Source organism: Jatropha curcas, chromosome 1, assembly GCF_041381405.1.
Source record: "Jatropha curcas cultivar XTBG-Jc1 chromosome 1, XTBG_Jcur_1.0, whole genome shotgun sequence".
Taxonomy (NCBI): Eukaryota; Viridiplantae; Streptophyta; class Magnoliopsida; order Malpighiales; family Euphorbiaceae; genus Jatropha; species Jatropha curcas.
The window spans coordinates 2,067,588-2,083,623 of record NC_143151.1 but is presented as its reverse complement, the minus strand read 5'-3'; the positions used below and the strand labels follow the sequence as shown (position 1 = coordinate 2,083,623).

The following is a 16,036-nucleotide window of genomic DNA, read 5'->3' as shown; positions in this document are numbered from 1 at the left end:
ATGTTTATGTACTTCAATAATTTAAAGATAAAAAAAATTGAAATACAGGAGAATATTTCTTTTCAGTTTATCATTTATTTTTTTTAAATAATACGTTGAGAACTATTAAAAGAAACCTAATAAATCGTAAAAAAAAAAAGTCTCAAAAGGTATATAAAAAAAAAAATCCGCTGAACCAAAAATACCTACTAATTTGTGATTTGTGGTGTGCTAAGTGAAAAAAAATACTATCAATCCCATAGCAGAAAAAATCTGTGACTATCGTAATCGCAATCCCATATTATTTTATCTTAGTTTTAAGAAAACGTGATTAATTTTAATTATGAATTTGAAAAATAAAGGAAATTCTTGTTATTATATTTGCTCACAAAATATTTTAATTAAATATAATTTTATAAAAATCATTTATAAACTACACAATTGGATTATAAAATTTATAGAAATGAAATGGATTTCATTATTTTTCTCCATCATAATGTTTTATAAAATATATTAGTTGTACCAATCGATCTCTTTCTTGATACAAATATATAACTTAACGTTTATTTATATTATCATCATATAATGTTTTATAAAATGACTATTTAAATTATTTTATATTTATTTAAATTATTTTATATTTATTTAAATTATTTTATTTCATTTTGTTCGTTGCTTGGGACAGGCGCAGTTCTCCACTTCTCCTAACCAAACGTATCTTGTCTTGTTGGAATAAGAACAAATTTATCTTTTTTGAATAAACCGTTTTTTTTTTTTTTTGAAATAAAAAAATTTTATTTCAGAGTAAAATAAAAATTTTTTATTCATAAAAAGGTTTCATAGTAGTAATAATAATATTATATCGCTATAGATTATAATTAATTACATCAATTTCGACTAATTTCAGAGTTTGACGTCACGTAAATAGAACAATTTTTAATTTAAAAATATATATTTTCAGCTTAAAATCTTACTATTAATTTAGTTATTAATTAATTAACTGCTAATAGTTGCTCAAAACAATAAAAAAACCAAACAAAAAAAAAAAAAAAAAAGAAAAAATTTCAGGAGAGCGAAGAGAGAAAAGAGAGAAGAAACGGTCCTTTGTTATACAAATTTATTAATGGCGACGGAGGAGAAGCTCCTCCTTTTCCAATCTTCTTCGTCTCCCATTTTCAGAGATCTCGTTGTCTTCTTCTCCATTGTCTTCTGGTACTCTCTCTCTATATTTATACATGCATATATGTGTTGTGTTTAGATCAATCATCTGATCATCTTCTAATTGTCATTATCAATTTCATGTCTATAGTCTTAATGGACGTGAGTGTTTTGTTGCTTTTTCTAGTTGATTTTATCTGCTGAAATGAGTTTGATTCTGTAACTTATTATCGGAAATTATATATATTTTCAATTCCTCTGGTTAGATTATTAGGGTTGTTATTAACAGTTTTTGATTTCACGGCAATGTAATGCTTCTTGTGCTTGCTTTGTATATATCGTTGCTGATGATTCGTGATTTTGCAATCAAATGTTGGTCTTTATTTTTATTTATTTATTTATTTTTTTGCAGCTGTTTTGTTTCTGAAATTGAGTTTCTTTGGTTGATTATGACAAGGAAAGATTAAATTAGTGGGGGTGAGAAAGAGATAGAGGGAGTGTGCGCGCGCTTGTGTGAACTGTAAATGTCTTGTGGAGAAGAGGAGAAGCAATGGAGTTGTCCAAAAGCTGGAACAGTGAGTTTGCAGAGAGTTGGTTCAATAGTACGCGAAATTGGGGAGCCCTGTCTTTCCCAATCGCCTATAAAGGTTGTTATAGCTGTAAGACTCTCTCATTAACATTTTAATTTCATGGATTCTCTCATTTTTTATGTTTATATACATTATTATTATAATTATTGATCCAAATTTGTCACTGTTTCTTTCTTCTTCTTTTCTGAAAATTTTCTTTTTAGAGGGTTGGGAATGATATTAGACTTTGAGTAGTGAGTTCTACAGGAACCCATATATATGTTGTTTGGATGCACTGGGTTGCATAAACATCTTGGATTGCGACTCTTGCAAAAGTAGAAAGTAGTAAGGGAAGTCCTATCAGCTATGAAAAGACATAGCCAATTGCCCCCCTGACCCTGCCCCTACCAAACACACACACGAGTACTGGTGGTTCAATCAGGAGGCTGAGAGTTTACGTATTCTATTCTGCCAAAATTGAGAGCTGTGGACAATAGGAGAAACAAGATGATGTTAAGCATAGGAGTAAGGATAGCTTAGATCATAAAGTAAGTGAGAAATTGCTGAAAGTTGTTTTATTTCTGTATTGGTAGGAATTAGGATATTTCCTGATCCTTTTGTAGTAAAATGATTCTAGTGGACACTTCATGCTTGAACTTAGAGGTGACAGAGTGGTCATTTTTATCATACATCTAGAGTTCTAAATTATGTTTCTGGAGTTTGAAAGGCACTCTGTTTGTACAGGGACTTGCTGAATTTGGATGGAGTTGCTGCCTCTCCCTCTCTTTTTATTTTTTTTCAAGTTTAAATTTATTGATGACCAATTTTCTCATTTGTTTGTTAAAATTCTCACATGTGATTCTATGATGAGGCAGGTAAGCAGAATGCTTAAACCAGACAAGTGGCAGGCTACTTTTAACAGTGATGGGAAAGTTTTTGGTTTTCAGAAAGCACTCAAGTTGATTGTTTTGGGGGTATGTTGTTTAACCATTTTGGCATTTTCATATATCCCAGACTCATTCCCAGCTGATTGACTTGTGCTATTAGTGCATTTCTATATTTCACCTGTTCTTTCCTGTAAAGGCTTATTGTTTTCCAACTGGTGCAGTTACAGTTGGAACTGTATTGAGAGAGAGAAATGGGTATTTCTGTTTGCTGAGGGGAAGGGTGGGCTGGATGTTTCTACAATAATATATTAGTATCTTAATGTTCTCCTCTTTCTTAATTGTTTAGCATGAGGACTCGATTCCAATAAGCAATCAGTGTCATCCTACTTAAAGTCATTTAAGAAGCATCTCATTAAATTTTGATTTCTAAGCAATTCCAGTCTGATTTAAATTTCAGCATCTTTTCAACGTTTGATGTGGATGTTTTTCTTTTGAGTTAGTCATTACTTATTATTAGCCTAATACAGTGCTAGGATTACGCTATCAATACGATAGTGATTTCATTCGTGGACTTTAGGGTTCTTCTAGTCGTAATGAATTAACAATTGTGTTTGGCTCAATTTTTTTATAGGGAAGTTTATGGAAATTGTGTTTAAGTGAGTCATGGGGAAGATAATCAAGTGGCATAAACAATGCCTATTACTAGATGTTTTAAAGAATTCTTGCAGCTACTTTGATGTTTTATCTACCAATGAGGTTTTTAAAGAATTCTTGGAGCCAGTTTGATGTTTAATCTACCATTGATTGGAAGCTTGCTATCTTTTTGCATAGACAGTAGAAGTGTTTTTGTTATTTAATGCCATTTATTGCCTCTTTTCATATATCAAAATTGCATGGGGCCAAGAGAAAGGAAATCTCTCCCCCCCCCCCCCCCCCCCCCCCAACCCTCCGCCGCTGCAAATATTTCTGGGATTTTTTTTCCCTGTCCTGGGTTAGAAAAAAGAAAAAAAAATCAGCCTCACATTAAGCTATGCCTTTTCTTCATTATTTCCCACCTGAAAATTGACATTCTGAATCAATACTGTTGATCTGTTATCCTAATCAATATGCTTGTCACCATGAACAAGGAGGCAACTGTGATGTTTTTTATTTAAATTTAAATTGTCAATAGCCTGGTTTGCATTTTGAAATCTCTATTATCAAGTACACTAGGGAAATGTCAGAAGACAGACCCTTTGGTTTAGCACTTTCCTTTGCAGGTTATCTCACTTTAATCAGTTCAGTACCTATGTTTTCATTGATTATCTCTTTCTTGTGATTTTGACTAATATTAATCAATTTTATGCATGGTGTGAAATAACTCATCATACTAAGTCAATTTCTTTCCCTAACAATATTGGTATGATACTAGGAGAATAAAATTTATATAGCATACAATTTGTTTCTATAAGAACCTTGTATTTTGTAATGTCATGCTGTATTATTTTGTTCTTTTAAATAAAAGGAATTGCTAACCTGATATTGAGTCATGTCATGTTGTCATCTCTGTAGCTGTGCTATCACATAGTATAATATTCAAATTTCATTGTTCTATTATATCATATGAACACTGCATGAGTACCGTTTTAATGATTTTAGTTGAAACTGGTATTAAGATGATAGCATATGAGAACTACATTCATGAAAATTATAGAAAATAAATAAATAAAAAATACTGCCCCCCAAGTGAAAAAGCACTAAACCACAGATTTTGTTTTTAAAACTTCAAATTTGAGTTTTGTGCCAATGTAATGGCTGAACATAATAACTGTGCATAAGTCCTCTCCAACGCAAGCTTGGGTCTCGATTAGGACTTGAACTATGTCTATGAGGAGGAAAATAGGCTGCATTTGTTCATCTAACTCCCATATCATATAACTGTAATGACTATATTTGCTGCTATGATAGGGGGTGGATCCATCTATCAGGGCAGAAGTTTGGGAATTTCTACTCGGTTGTTATGCACTAGGCAGCACTGCTGAGTACCGAAAGCAGCTGAGGAGAGCCCGGAGGTCTAAGCTTTTTATTTTCAATTCTTTTCCTAATAAACTTTCCTTTAAGTGCATTTGTCTTTAGCTGCTTAGCTCGAATCTAACTAATTGAATAGTCTTTGTAAATCAAATATATCCTGGTAAAGTGCTATCCCATTTCCTAAAATATGGATTGCATCTGTTGCAGTTCTTTGTATTATCTGCATTGTCCAATATTGAGTTCTTATTCATTTTCTTATGCTTTTTATGGATGCCTAGAATTGTAGTTATGTTAAGGTACATATCTTCCCAATAATTTGTCATACTACAAAATGACTTGGGTTTTCCATGATAAAGGGGCAGAGACGAGAATTGCCCATGAGCTCCGCCTTTATGGAACTATACTTGCCCTTCCATAAAGAAGCAGTTCCATTCAAGTAGAGTTACTATGATCTTTTACTTTGAATTTTGATCTCACCCAGACATTGTTTGACAAGCCAGTGTATCCTTAGGGAGGTATTTAGATATACCACACATGAACCACAGTTGTATATTTATGCATGACTTCTTCAGAAAACAATTGAGGTTGGACAGGTTGACTCACCAGCCATTAATACTTCAGTGGTTGGAAACTCTCAAGCAATGGATGAGTTTCTGGGTCCAGAATTGAAGAACAAAGAAGTTTATGTTAGGAACTGAATTTGAGCTGGTAAGAGTGACAAAATAAAAGAACTTGGAGGCTTCCTAGGGCCTTGAATGGTACCCGAGTACTGTAGCAGCAGGGAAACAAAAACGAGTAGCAACTTGGAAAGGAGAAGGGAAAAAAGAAGAAATAGAAAATTAGGCGCACAGACCTTCCAAACCAACACAATTCCGTTATTAGAAACCTAAAATATTAATTAATTACATAGGTTTTTGGATTAGGAATTCCAAACTAATAAGTTTTAGACCGACAATAATAGGAAGCAAGAATCTTATGAATATTTGTAGTAAAGATATATATTAGAAAGTACTTGAGGGGATAAAATAAGTGATGTCATTGATTTAGCTGTTGGAGTATGGGCATTAGGAGATTAGGACTAAGGGCATGGCATTAAATTAGGGAAGTGCTCTTTCAAATGAATCCTAAGAAGAAGCTGGAACTGGAATGCTTTCAATGGCCAGAAGGGAGGAGACGAGTGTCAGGCAAAAGAGGAGTTTAATTCATTTTCCACTTATAAAGTGGTAAAGCTTGAGGAGTTTCCTATGAGACAGAAATCTTGGGTCCTGGAAAAATGGAGATAGAAACACAAGAACTGCATGGGCTGCCTTATCCGAAAGCTGAGCCCGAAAGACTTTGCCTTTCCATTTTGTGATTGCTTTTTGCAGTTTCTGATACTTTGTATGACTGTCATATGACATCATAGACATTTTCATGGGTTAGGCCACTTTAATTTGAACTATTTGGACCAATTAACCTTTTTATCTCTACATTATTGTGAAATTCTATAGTTATGTTATTATGAAAGAGTTTTATGAAACTATTCATGCAGGGAGCGCTACAACGACCTGATCAAGCAATGTCAGGTGATGCATTCAAGTGTAGGAACTGGTGTACTTGCATATGTTGTGGGGTCCAAGGTTATGGATATGAGAACGTCATCCAAGGATGAAGAAAGAGGAGAAGCTAAAGTCAGAAATGGACAAGCTTCTGTTCATACTACTAACAAATTTCAGAATTATAGTGATTGGAACAATAATTGTACAGAAACATCTTGTGCATGTGAAAGAGAAAGTTCTACTGATTCTGGTGAGCTTCTCAGTATGAGGGGAAGCACAGACAGCGTGGCATATGACTCATCTTTTTTTTTACCTACTTCTGGCCCTTACAATAGTGGTTCCCCTGAAAGAGGGGGTGAAGCAAATGGATCACAATATGTAGCAGAGAGTTTTTTTGATTTTCCTCCTTTACCTGTCACAGATTTATTTGAACGGAAAGGAGAAGATAAGGAAGCATGTAGTGAACATGACACTGAACCTTCAACACAAAAAAAATTAAGATCTAAAGGTGACAGAATGCACAGTTTTCAAATTAATAACAACATAGAGTTAATTATGGAATCAGATGGTTCACCATCTAACAATGTTTCACATCACAACAACTCTGAAATTGAAATAATTCGTAATGACGATAACAAAAGGGTATTACGGTCCAATAATCAGAATTATGAAAAAGAACTAGCGAACATATTAAGAATATCAGATGTGCTAGAAACACCATTTTTAAATGCAGCAACTCAAGGAGGAGCTAACAGTGAAGACAGAATCTCTGAATGGCTTTGGACTTTGCACCGAATAGGTAACTTGGTTGTGCATTTGTTATTTCATGTATTGGAAAGGCAATGAATCTGTGCCATGAATATCTTCCATTGCTGTTCTTCTGAGTGGCTAACATCCCTTGTTTTTCAGTTGTTGATGTGGTGCGAACAGATAGTCATCTTGAATTCTATGAGAATAAGAAAAATTTAGCCAGGATGTCTGATATCCTTGCTGTCTATGCATGGGTCGATCCTGCCACCGGTTACTGTCAAGGTTGTAGCGTGGCTTTTTTTTTTCTTTTTTCTTTTTTTTTTTTCTGGATGAATCCCTCATATTATGTAATCATTTTTATAGAAAAATATTTAATGCAAAAATTTTGGATTATTGAATTCTGCGCCTGAAAGTTTCAAACCTAGAAGTTCTCTGATTTCTTTGGATTTCTGGGTTTTTAGGTATGAGCGATTTGCTGTCTCCTTTTGTTGTGCTCTTTGAGGATGATGCTGATGCATTTTGGTGCTTTGAGATGCTTTTGAGGAGAATGGTATTACTAAGCTAATCTAACTGTTTAAATTGATAGCATTTGCTTTTCTATAACAAATGCTTTTATACCTCTTCAGCGTGAGAATTTTCGGATGGAAGGACCAACTGGAGTGATGAAGCAGTTGCAAGCACTGTGGCACATCTTGGAACTGACAGATAGGGAAATATTTGCACACTTGTCACGTATAGGTGCTGAAAGCCTCCATTTTGCTTTCCGAATGCTGATGGTTCTTTTCCGTAGGGAGTTATCTTTTAATGAGGCTCTTCGGATGTGGGAGGTTTGTAGTCTTTTTTCATACTCTTCATAAAAAATTAGTTATAGTGTTGGTTTCATTGTTATTTACCTATTATTGTCTTAAGATCTTGTTTGGAGCAATAAGTAGATTTCATATCCTTTTTGAATCTGATGAGATTGTTGGACAACTCTCTTCAAAGCTGTTTGTCTCTTCTGAGAATGTGAATATTGTTTGTCTACCTTCTTATCAGACAGATTTGCGTTCTAAACTCATGTGCCATTTAATTTTCTTCATCCTTCTGTAAAAATTTCTTTGGAGATAGAGCTATTTTGTTCTGATTTGCTGACTTAACCTAGAGGAAACCCCATTTCTCAAATGAGGATAAATATTTTATCATGATGGGATTTTTTTTTTTTTTTTTTTTTTGGGGGTGGGGGGGGGGGGGGGGTGGGGTTTGTGTTGTTTGTTGAATTTTTTGGTTTTGTAATTGTAGTCCAGTGATCAGGTATTTATAAAATAAATGGGAAATAAGGACGGACATGATTTGAAGCTAACTTCCAGTAATGTCAATGTATTGTTCTGTGGCTGTACAAACTAACGGCCAGCTATAGGATGAATCCTAGAATATATATTAGTGGTAGGCAACCAGCCGTGGCAATTCATTTTATCATGTCACTCATGTCATGCGCATTCCAGCATAACAGCATGCAAAATCTATAGATAAAATGCCGAAATCCATGAACAAAAATACAAAGCTTACAAATAACATGAATGAGATATTTGATCTGTTTAACATGTCAACTTTCAAAATGCTATGACCCATTTAATATGACACCATGCAGTTTTATTTATATATATATATATATATATAGTTTTTAAATGTTCTTTTCTTCTTTATTTTCTAGTGTGACAAATTTATCCTTTGCATCCAAAAGTCAAATTGAATTTAATCGCAGAATATGCATTCTCCGCTATAATTGGTATTTTATTAAATGTCATTAGGGGGTTATAGTTGTACCAACTTGATACAATTTTCAAGTCATAATAATGCCTTTTTCAAGTTGACTGGTTGACCAATGATATAACATGATCATCTTGTGTTAGAGTAGGTTGGACACAATTTGGAATCCTGTCATTAAGGTACACCCAAATCCTCTTGCTAAATGATGAATTATGGTCATGCTTAAGTTATATATCCAATGCTGTAACCTTTTGTAAATAAAATTGAAAGAGCAGAGGGTAGAGTTGCTATTTTTTACATGCGTCAGATTTTTGCTAAGAGGTAATGTCTTTTGAAGAATTGTAGGTATAGTACCTCGAATTTCATTCAGCATTGTTGAAAGACAATTGTAAATGTAACTGATAGGTATTTGTTGATCTCTTTGTTTCCCAGCTGTAATGTGTGTTTTGTTGGTGATCAAGAGATGTGTTTCCTAGTATTGTATTTTGATGAGCATGGTTGCTTAAAATAGTCTATGAAGATTGGGAGCATCGTGAAATGATGATAAATCATAATTTTCTCCATTATCAGAGTCAGCTATACTAGATCTGACTTTTGTGAGATCATCTTTAATACAGATGATGTGGGCTGCTGATTTCGATGAATCCTTGGTCTGTGATTTAGAGGAGAACTGCCTGGAGGCACTGGTGCTATATCTACCAAATGATTCTAGAGGGGAAATGAGAGAAGGAAACACAGAAAATATTAATGGTAGTTCAACTAATGGTTCACAAATGAAGCATGGAAATATTGAGCATTCCATTTCTGAGGACCCTGCAGTGAAGTCAGCATCTCATCCTTTTTGTGGTTTGACGAGGAACTTTTGGTCAAGAAGTGACCACATGCAGATTAGCACTATGGTCTCATCAACTAAAAATGGGGATGATGAATTACCAGTCTTCTGTGTGGCAGCAATTCTTATCATGAACCGTCATAAAATCATCAAAGAGACTCGTTCAATTGATGATATGATTAAGGCAGGTGCATTAATCTTAAGTACTTCTATACTTGCTAAATCTAGATAATTTAAGCAGGGTGTGCTCTTTTGTCAATATACTTTTACTTGCCAGTGTCTCTGATGACGTACTGTATGACAAGTTGGAACAACATGCTTTTTGGTTCTAAATGTGTAGTGAGGTACAATGTTTGTATGTGTCTTGAAAATAAAAAATCTGAAAAAGGCTTAAAAATGGGCAGTTTTGCTCTACTTGAGTCTCAGCAATAGCACATCAAAGGCTTTGCAATATCTGTCATAATATATTATTGATCTGTTATATATTAGGGTTAAGATTGCCGAGTAGCATAGTTTGGAGCATATGATCTCACATCAGAAGTCAAATGAATCCATGTCAACGGATGCAGTATTCAAACAATCTTGAGTTACCTGATAACTCTCTCTCTGTCTCTGTGTGTGTGTCATTTAATTTATTGTTTTTGTAACTCTCCACCCTAATTGTCTATAATTGAGGGAATGATCCATATTGCTAGCTTCAACTAGAATGGTGTTGAAGCTGAATTTCATGACCATTGTATGTTCAAATCGTTGTAGGTTTTCAATGATAAACTGCCAAAGATCCATGTCAGAAGATGTATACGCACAGCAATCAAACTTCGCAAGAAGTATTTTTACAAGGTTAGATGCTCTCTCTCTCTCTCTTTTTCTTTTTTGTGTTCTGTAACTCCCAATAAAATGGCTGTTTTATTTTTGAATCTCTTTTTTACCTTTCCTTGAAAGGAATACCGTCTGTCATTTATGTTTGACTCGCTATCCTTTTTCTTTTACGGCTGATTTTTATGAAACCAAATTTTTGTTTGAACAGGTGATAAAAAGCAAGAGCCCCGCAGCTCAGAATGGTGACTAGTTTGTGGCATTTCTTGTAAGCTTCTACTGAGTAGCACTGTAACTATCGTCTATGATGCTAGGTTTTAGCGTAACTGACCAAGATATTTGGATCGTTTGCAAAGAAGTTCTGAGCTGCTGCCATTCAAAGACTTAATTCAGTTCTTTGTACTCTTGTTATCTCCTTCATAACATTTGTGAGGTAACTATATGTGGTTATGGTCGGCCTTTCTTCTTTATTGCAATGATATGCCTGATGCCAGGAAAATTATGAAGTCACGCCTGTAGTGTTGTCCAACATCCGAGTTCTTTTAATGCACTTGCATCCATTTGCAAGTAAATATAGATGAACATTTTATGTTGAGATGTGTTCTTGTTGCAGCCCTGTAGTCAATTCTTAGAAATTACATTTGCTTATCACCTGTGAAATTATCCAGATAAGGGCCATTTTTCCGCTCTTTGCATCACTACTCTTGACATCAAAACTGAAGATCAAAAGGAGAAAACATGTTAATCAGATAAATATTGTATTCTGTACAGAAAAATAAAAAAATGGAAGAGTAGTTGGGACAATATACGCTATATATATAGAACAAGATGAGAACATTTTATTGGTTTATCTCAGACCCATCCATAATCCTGCTAACATGATAATTGATAAAAATGTCGTATATAAGATGTGTTATTGTTGTTTTTAGCTATTTCATTTGAAGGCTTTATTGGTACTTTTTATTTCAAACCTTTTTATCTACATATTGAAAAGTACTTGTTCAATTCTGAACAATTCATATGATCTGATGCAATGTGTTTCCTATGATCATGCCTCTTTGTTCATCAATTTCTCAAACAAAATGGATAATGGATAGCAAACACTCGTGACTATTTTTGTAGTCTGCAAATAAGGAACACATGGCTGTTCGAGAAATACTAATCGTGGACATTCCTTTGTACCATGTGAATTTTTCTTGTCTTTGCATTTGTTAATACATGAAACATGTTTTCTTTTTTTTTCTTTTTTTTTTTTCCAATTATGGTAGTCATGGTTTTTATTTTGCAATGTCTTAGAATATGTTTTATTCTTATAATTTTAAGGCAAAATTACAGAATACCTCTAAGGTTTGCCCTGATCCACAGTTTAGTGCGCTTCATTTGAAATATTAAACACTTACTACTTTATTGTCTATGAACATGTAAAAATGATGTAGTTTTGTTGTGAAAAGCATGTTGTTTTAGTTTATAGAAAGAATGAAATGTTGAATTTTATAAATCTGAAGGACCAAAATGTTTGATTTTGAAGAAGTAACCAAGTGTGATTAGCAGAAGCTTAAGGGATTTTTCAATTTGTAACTATTCATACATTAGCAGAACCTTAATAAATTTCATTAGTTATAGTTAAGATGAATTTAATATCTTGATTGGTGAAAAATCCAATTAAGGGTAATAAACTTGTCTGTGGGTACTTCCATTTCTAGCTAACTAAATGACATCTTTCTATTATTTTTTTATTTTGATGTTCACATTTGCATGTTTATATGTTGGTGCTTTTGAGGAACCCAAGTAACCACCAAAGTTTACAATGGAACTTTACCCAACCCTGCTTTTCATTACCTGTGTGACATTTAATTGTTCCTTCATTGAAGATTCATTTATCTGGATCCAAGAACTTCTTTGCTCGTGATGTTCGAATAAAATGCAGCATTTGCATTACATTTTGAGCATCACTTCACCTTCATTATCAAACTTTGATTTGTTTCAATTTCGTGTATGCATATTTAGGATATGTTTGGTAGGCCGTAATGGGATGTAATATAAATAAATGTTTTTTAGTGTAAGCATTACAGTAGAATGGCATTTAATCACATGATATCATATTCCATTCCAGCTTATATATGCAATATAGTCATCACGACCAAATTGGTAAGGCTTCAGAAAGCAGTATCACTTGAAAATTAACTCTAGTGGGTAACCTCACCTAAAATTAGCAGGATCCACTCTCTAGGTGGGCTGCCATGTCAAATTTTAGGGGAGGATTAGTTATGATGTTGGAACAAATTTTCAAGTTTAGTGATCAAGGAAAAACTGCCCTTAAGGTTCAGTGATTAAGGGTTCATCTTACCTCTTGATTATGGTAGATTAATACTTGGGTAGTTGTCGATATTCTATTATATTTAGGTCAAAGAAGTTGACACAAAACTAAAGAGGCATAACCAAAACATGGTTACAAGCATTTATCAGTTACTTCTTTAAGAGGATTTTTGAATTTTGGATGCAGCTCAATTTCATCATTAGCTGTCATGCCTATGCTTAACTATCATTAGAACTGCACAGGTGTTTAGGAGGCAAATCAGACATTCTACATAAATGATTTTTTTTTTCCCACTTCACTTATTGTGCATAGTGGCATTTTAATTGATGCTGGACCGTATTATAAAATTGCAATTAATTCAACAATTTGTCAAATTTTATCATTTGAATTGTGGTCTTTTTTTATATTTATTTACAGTATTTGCTTTCGTTTTCATCTCCTCCTTTTGAAGGAAGTGGAAGAATCAAAAAGGCCAAACAAGTTCTTTTTTTGGGTGCATCTAATTGCCATGGACACTTCTGACAGGTTAGGCAAATACTTAATTGTATTTTTCCCATCAAAACTTTATTATACCATACTTTTAGAAAGAAAATCATGTACTGACAATATTTGACAATTTTGATCCCTGTCATTTTGTTTATATGAAATTGAAAAGAGAAACTTGTTGGAGACAAAAAGCTGTACATGACTGTAGAGGGTCTAAATGTTGAAATCCAGTTTATAAATTTAGTAACATAATTTTATTTTTGGATGGGAAAACAGATTTTTCATGTTTTTATTCTTGGGTTTAACTATACCCTAAATGCAAAACAATATCATTTAATTGAACATATTTTCAGTATTTTTAGGATGATAAAATCTACCCTTATCAAGATAATATCTTAGGTGTTATTTGATTATTTCTTATTTGTGGTCCGGCAATTTTTGCGAATCTCGCCTGCATTTCCTGTTAGAACATTGATGTTTCCCATCCGATTCATTGACAGTGCAAATGACCTCCGTAAGTCTTCAAAACTGGCAGCAAATTCTTGTGTGATCTGTAGTGTGTCGTTACTGAATAGCAACTGCTGATCAACTCCAAGTACAGATTTGTAGGACAATGCCCTCTTGTAGAAGGACTCTGTAAATTTGTAGTTAGAGCCAGAATCAGGGTTTAGAAACCCCAGAGGATCAGTTTGGCCCTTTTTTGTTCTTCTTGGACATTGCTTTCTCAATTCTTTTGCAAATGCTGGTTCCATGTTTGGGTCTGGCTTTCCTGTATTATTGAAATCGTACAAACGGTCCACAACAAAACGACAGTGTGTTTTACCCATTGAGTGTGCCCCTGATACACAGAAACACAAAAATACACATGAGGACATAAGGTGGGCAGCTATTATTATGCAGATTAGTTTCTTTGGTATATATATATATATATATATATATATATATATATATATATATATATTTTTTTTTTTTTTTTTTTTCTGGTGATTAAGATTCATACCTAGGAGAGTTACGAAATCTAGATCATCTAAGCCTCTAGATTTGAAGTATGCCAATGCATCTGTCAATGAGATGGATGGTGATGGGAGGTCTACTGATGCAGCTTTTGATGTCATCCCATCCTTTCTGCCTGTGAATACAGGATAAGATGGTGCACCTGCCTGTTGTGGTTCATTGGATCAGTAATCATAGATGCTATTAGGAGTTGATTAATCCATCAGAGTTATACTTTTTTTTTTTCTTTCTTTTCAACAGATAGTAATATAAATCTTGATGAGCTCTACTGCAAAGTAGGTATTAGATAAACGATTCTTAGTAAAATTGTTGAGAGACTCATTTGTGTTACTTGGATTTTAACTTTTTCGACGTTTTTACAAATAGAACATGTGAATTTTACTTTAAGAACAAATTCTGATGACCTTTAGGAGTTTGTTGTGAACTATTATTATAGTGGAATTAAGATCGAAAGAGATTATAATGCTTATAGGTTAGAAAGTAGAAGTAATAATAATAATAATAGTAAAGGTAAATAAATAAGGTATTAGTTGGAGTGGTTAGTAACCTCAATCCCTGTAATTGTGAGAACACAAATTCGATCCTCGGGAAACACACTTTGCTGTTTGGACCAAAAACTTTTATACTCTATGATTTGAGAGAAATTACATTTTTCGGTTATAAAAAAAAAAGTAATAGTAAAGGTAGGATTTGTAAAATCTTACCAAATGAACAGCATCTCTGGTAGCAAGGTTGAGAATGTCAGCACAAGAGACGACTCCAGGGCACCGTTGTTCAAGAACCTCTTTGATCTTGTCTATGATTACAAATCCACCTAGTCCCCAATTTTGTGGTGCAGTCCTTTCTGAATTTGGTCCATCAAGAAGAATTGATGCATCACACCCCTGTTTTTTTTTTTTTTTTTTTTTCCAATTTTTTCAAAGAGTTAGCAGTAGAAGAACTATGGCCATCTCAAAAAAAAAAAAAAAAAAAAAAAAAAAAAAAAAAAAAGGGATATAAGCTTGATAAGCATTTGCTTATGTGAAACATAGACCTGAAGTGGAAACAATATGCAATTATTTTGTTCAACAAACAAGTAATTTTAACCAAAAATAAGCACGAGTAAAACTTTTATTTGTTAAATGGTTTTTTACATGCAACCTTTGATAAAAAAAAAAAAAAAATTCATCTAAAGAAACAAAACGTTTATGGATGAAACTGAGTAGAGAATAAAAAAAAAAAAATTGAAAGACATACAGTTACAAAGCAATCTGAGTAGAGCAACCGGAGGAGTTTAGCAGTAATGGTTTTATCTTTATTCCAAAACAACGTTACTTGATGCCTTACGTACTCCTCCGCGTCACGGCATGTAGTGTTCCGCTCGTAATAATGCCACCGGAGCTTCACCGGCGGTTGCAGCGTGATGGCTGCCTCCACATTTGCTACACAAAAGCTTAATACAACAACTAGTAATGAGAAAAATACTCCTCTCATTTTCTCACTATTTAGCCTAATTAATGCACTAAGCTTGCATACATATATAGGATTAATATTGTGGAATGATAGGAACTGAGATTTCTGATCTTTATATAGGCTAGTTTTATGAGGGGGGTTCATCCACGTGGCATTACAGAATGCCATGCTGGATAAATTTCTATGATAATATATTATTTTATATATTGAACTAGCAAATAAAAAAATAATATACTTCTGTAATTTTTTTAGCTTTGGTGTTAATAGAAGGAACCGTGTGAAGAAAGTGAGAGCTTCAACATTCTTCTACGCCTTGTTATTATTATATGATAATTCTTATTGTTGAGTTAATTTGAGGCATCAAGGAAACATGCATGCATGTGATCTCTACCTTGGTTTTAGGGTTTTCAATGTTTACTAAGCAAAATTTCTGTGATCCAAAACTTTCTTTGGATACCCAAAGCACATTATTTTTAATTTTT

The 16,036-nt window shown here is 33.6% G+C and overlaps 2 protein-coding genes across 11 annotated transcripts; one reads left to right on the top strand and one right to left on the bottom strand.

Annotated features, from left to right (window-relative positions):
• The first annotated feature begins 997 nt into the window (after positions 1-997).
• LOC105628423 (rab GTPase-activating protein 22) lies at positions 998-13,987 on the top strand. 10 transcript variants are annotated; one of them, XR_016320430.1, is made up of 13 exons: positions 999-1,191; positions 1,550-1,796; positions 2,582-2,680; positions 4,541-4,644; positions 6,135-6,940; positions 7,051-7,173; positions 7,353-7,441; positions 7,518-7,718; positions 9,255-9,653; positions 10,226-10,309; positions 10,497-10,718; positions 13,054-13,127; positions 13,589-13,987. XR_016320430.1 is itself a non-coding variant. In XM_012209830.4 (11 exons), the coding sequence occupies exons 2-11, from the start codon at positions 1,662-1,664 to the stop codon at positions 10,536-10,538; spliced, it is 2,082 nt and encodes a 693-aa protein (XP_012065220.1). In that variant the 5' UTR covers positions 999-1,191; positions 1,550-1,661; the 3' UTR covers positions 10,539-10,957. The 10 variants fall into 10 exon arrangements, 1 of the variants encoding a protein (XP_012065220.1); XR_001046560.4 differs by having other exon boundaries at positions 13,020-13,127; XR_002283661.3 differs by lacking the exon at positions 13,589-13,987 and having other exon boundaries at positions 998-1,191; positions 9,255-9,657; positions 13,020-13,361.
• Positions 13,360-15,650, bottom strand: LOC105628424 (putative peroxidase 61). The gene is made up of 4 exons (XM_012209831.4): positions 15,339-15,650; positions 14,807-14,986; positions 14,089-14,248; positions 13,360-13,926 (listed from the first exon to the last, which is right to left on the bottom strand). Exons 1-4 carry the CDS (start codon positions 15,573-15,575, stop codon positions 13,499-13,501), a joined length of 1,005 nt encoding a protein of 334 aa, XP_012065221.1. The 5' UTR covers positions 15,576-15,650; the 3' UTR covers positions 13,360-13,498.
• Between the last annotated feature and the right edge of the window lie 386 nt (positions 15,651-16,036).

Bases quoted from the DNA above. Each gene is read 5' to 3' on its own strand.
- LOC105628423 (XM_012209830.4), top strand. From the start codon at position 1,662: ATGTCTTGTGGAGAAGAGGAGAAGCAATGGAGTTGTCCAAAAGCTGGA. The intron at 7,442-7,517 runs GTATTACTAAGC...ATACCTCTTCAG, and splicing joins AGATGCTTTTGAGGAGAATG to CGTGAGAATTTTCGGATGGA. The intron at 10,310-10,496 runs GTTAGATGCTCT...TTGTTTGAACAG, and splicing joins GCAAGAAGTATTTTTACAAG to GTGATAAAAAGCAAGAGCCC.
- LOC105628424 (XM_012209831.4), bottom strand. From the start codon at position 15,575: ATGAGAGGAGTATTTTTCTCATTACTAGTTGTTGTATTAAGCTTTTGT. The intron at 14,249-14,806 runs GTAAGATTTTAC...GAACCACAACAG, and splicing joins CCAGAGATGCTGTTCATTTG to GCAGGTGCACCATCTTATCC. The intron at 13,927-14,088 runs GTATGAATCTTA...TCTGTGTATCAG, and splicing joins AGATTTCGTAACTCTCCTAG to GGGCACACTCAATGGGTAAA.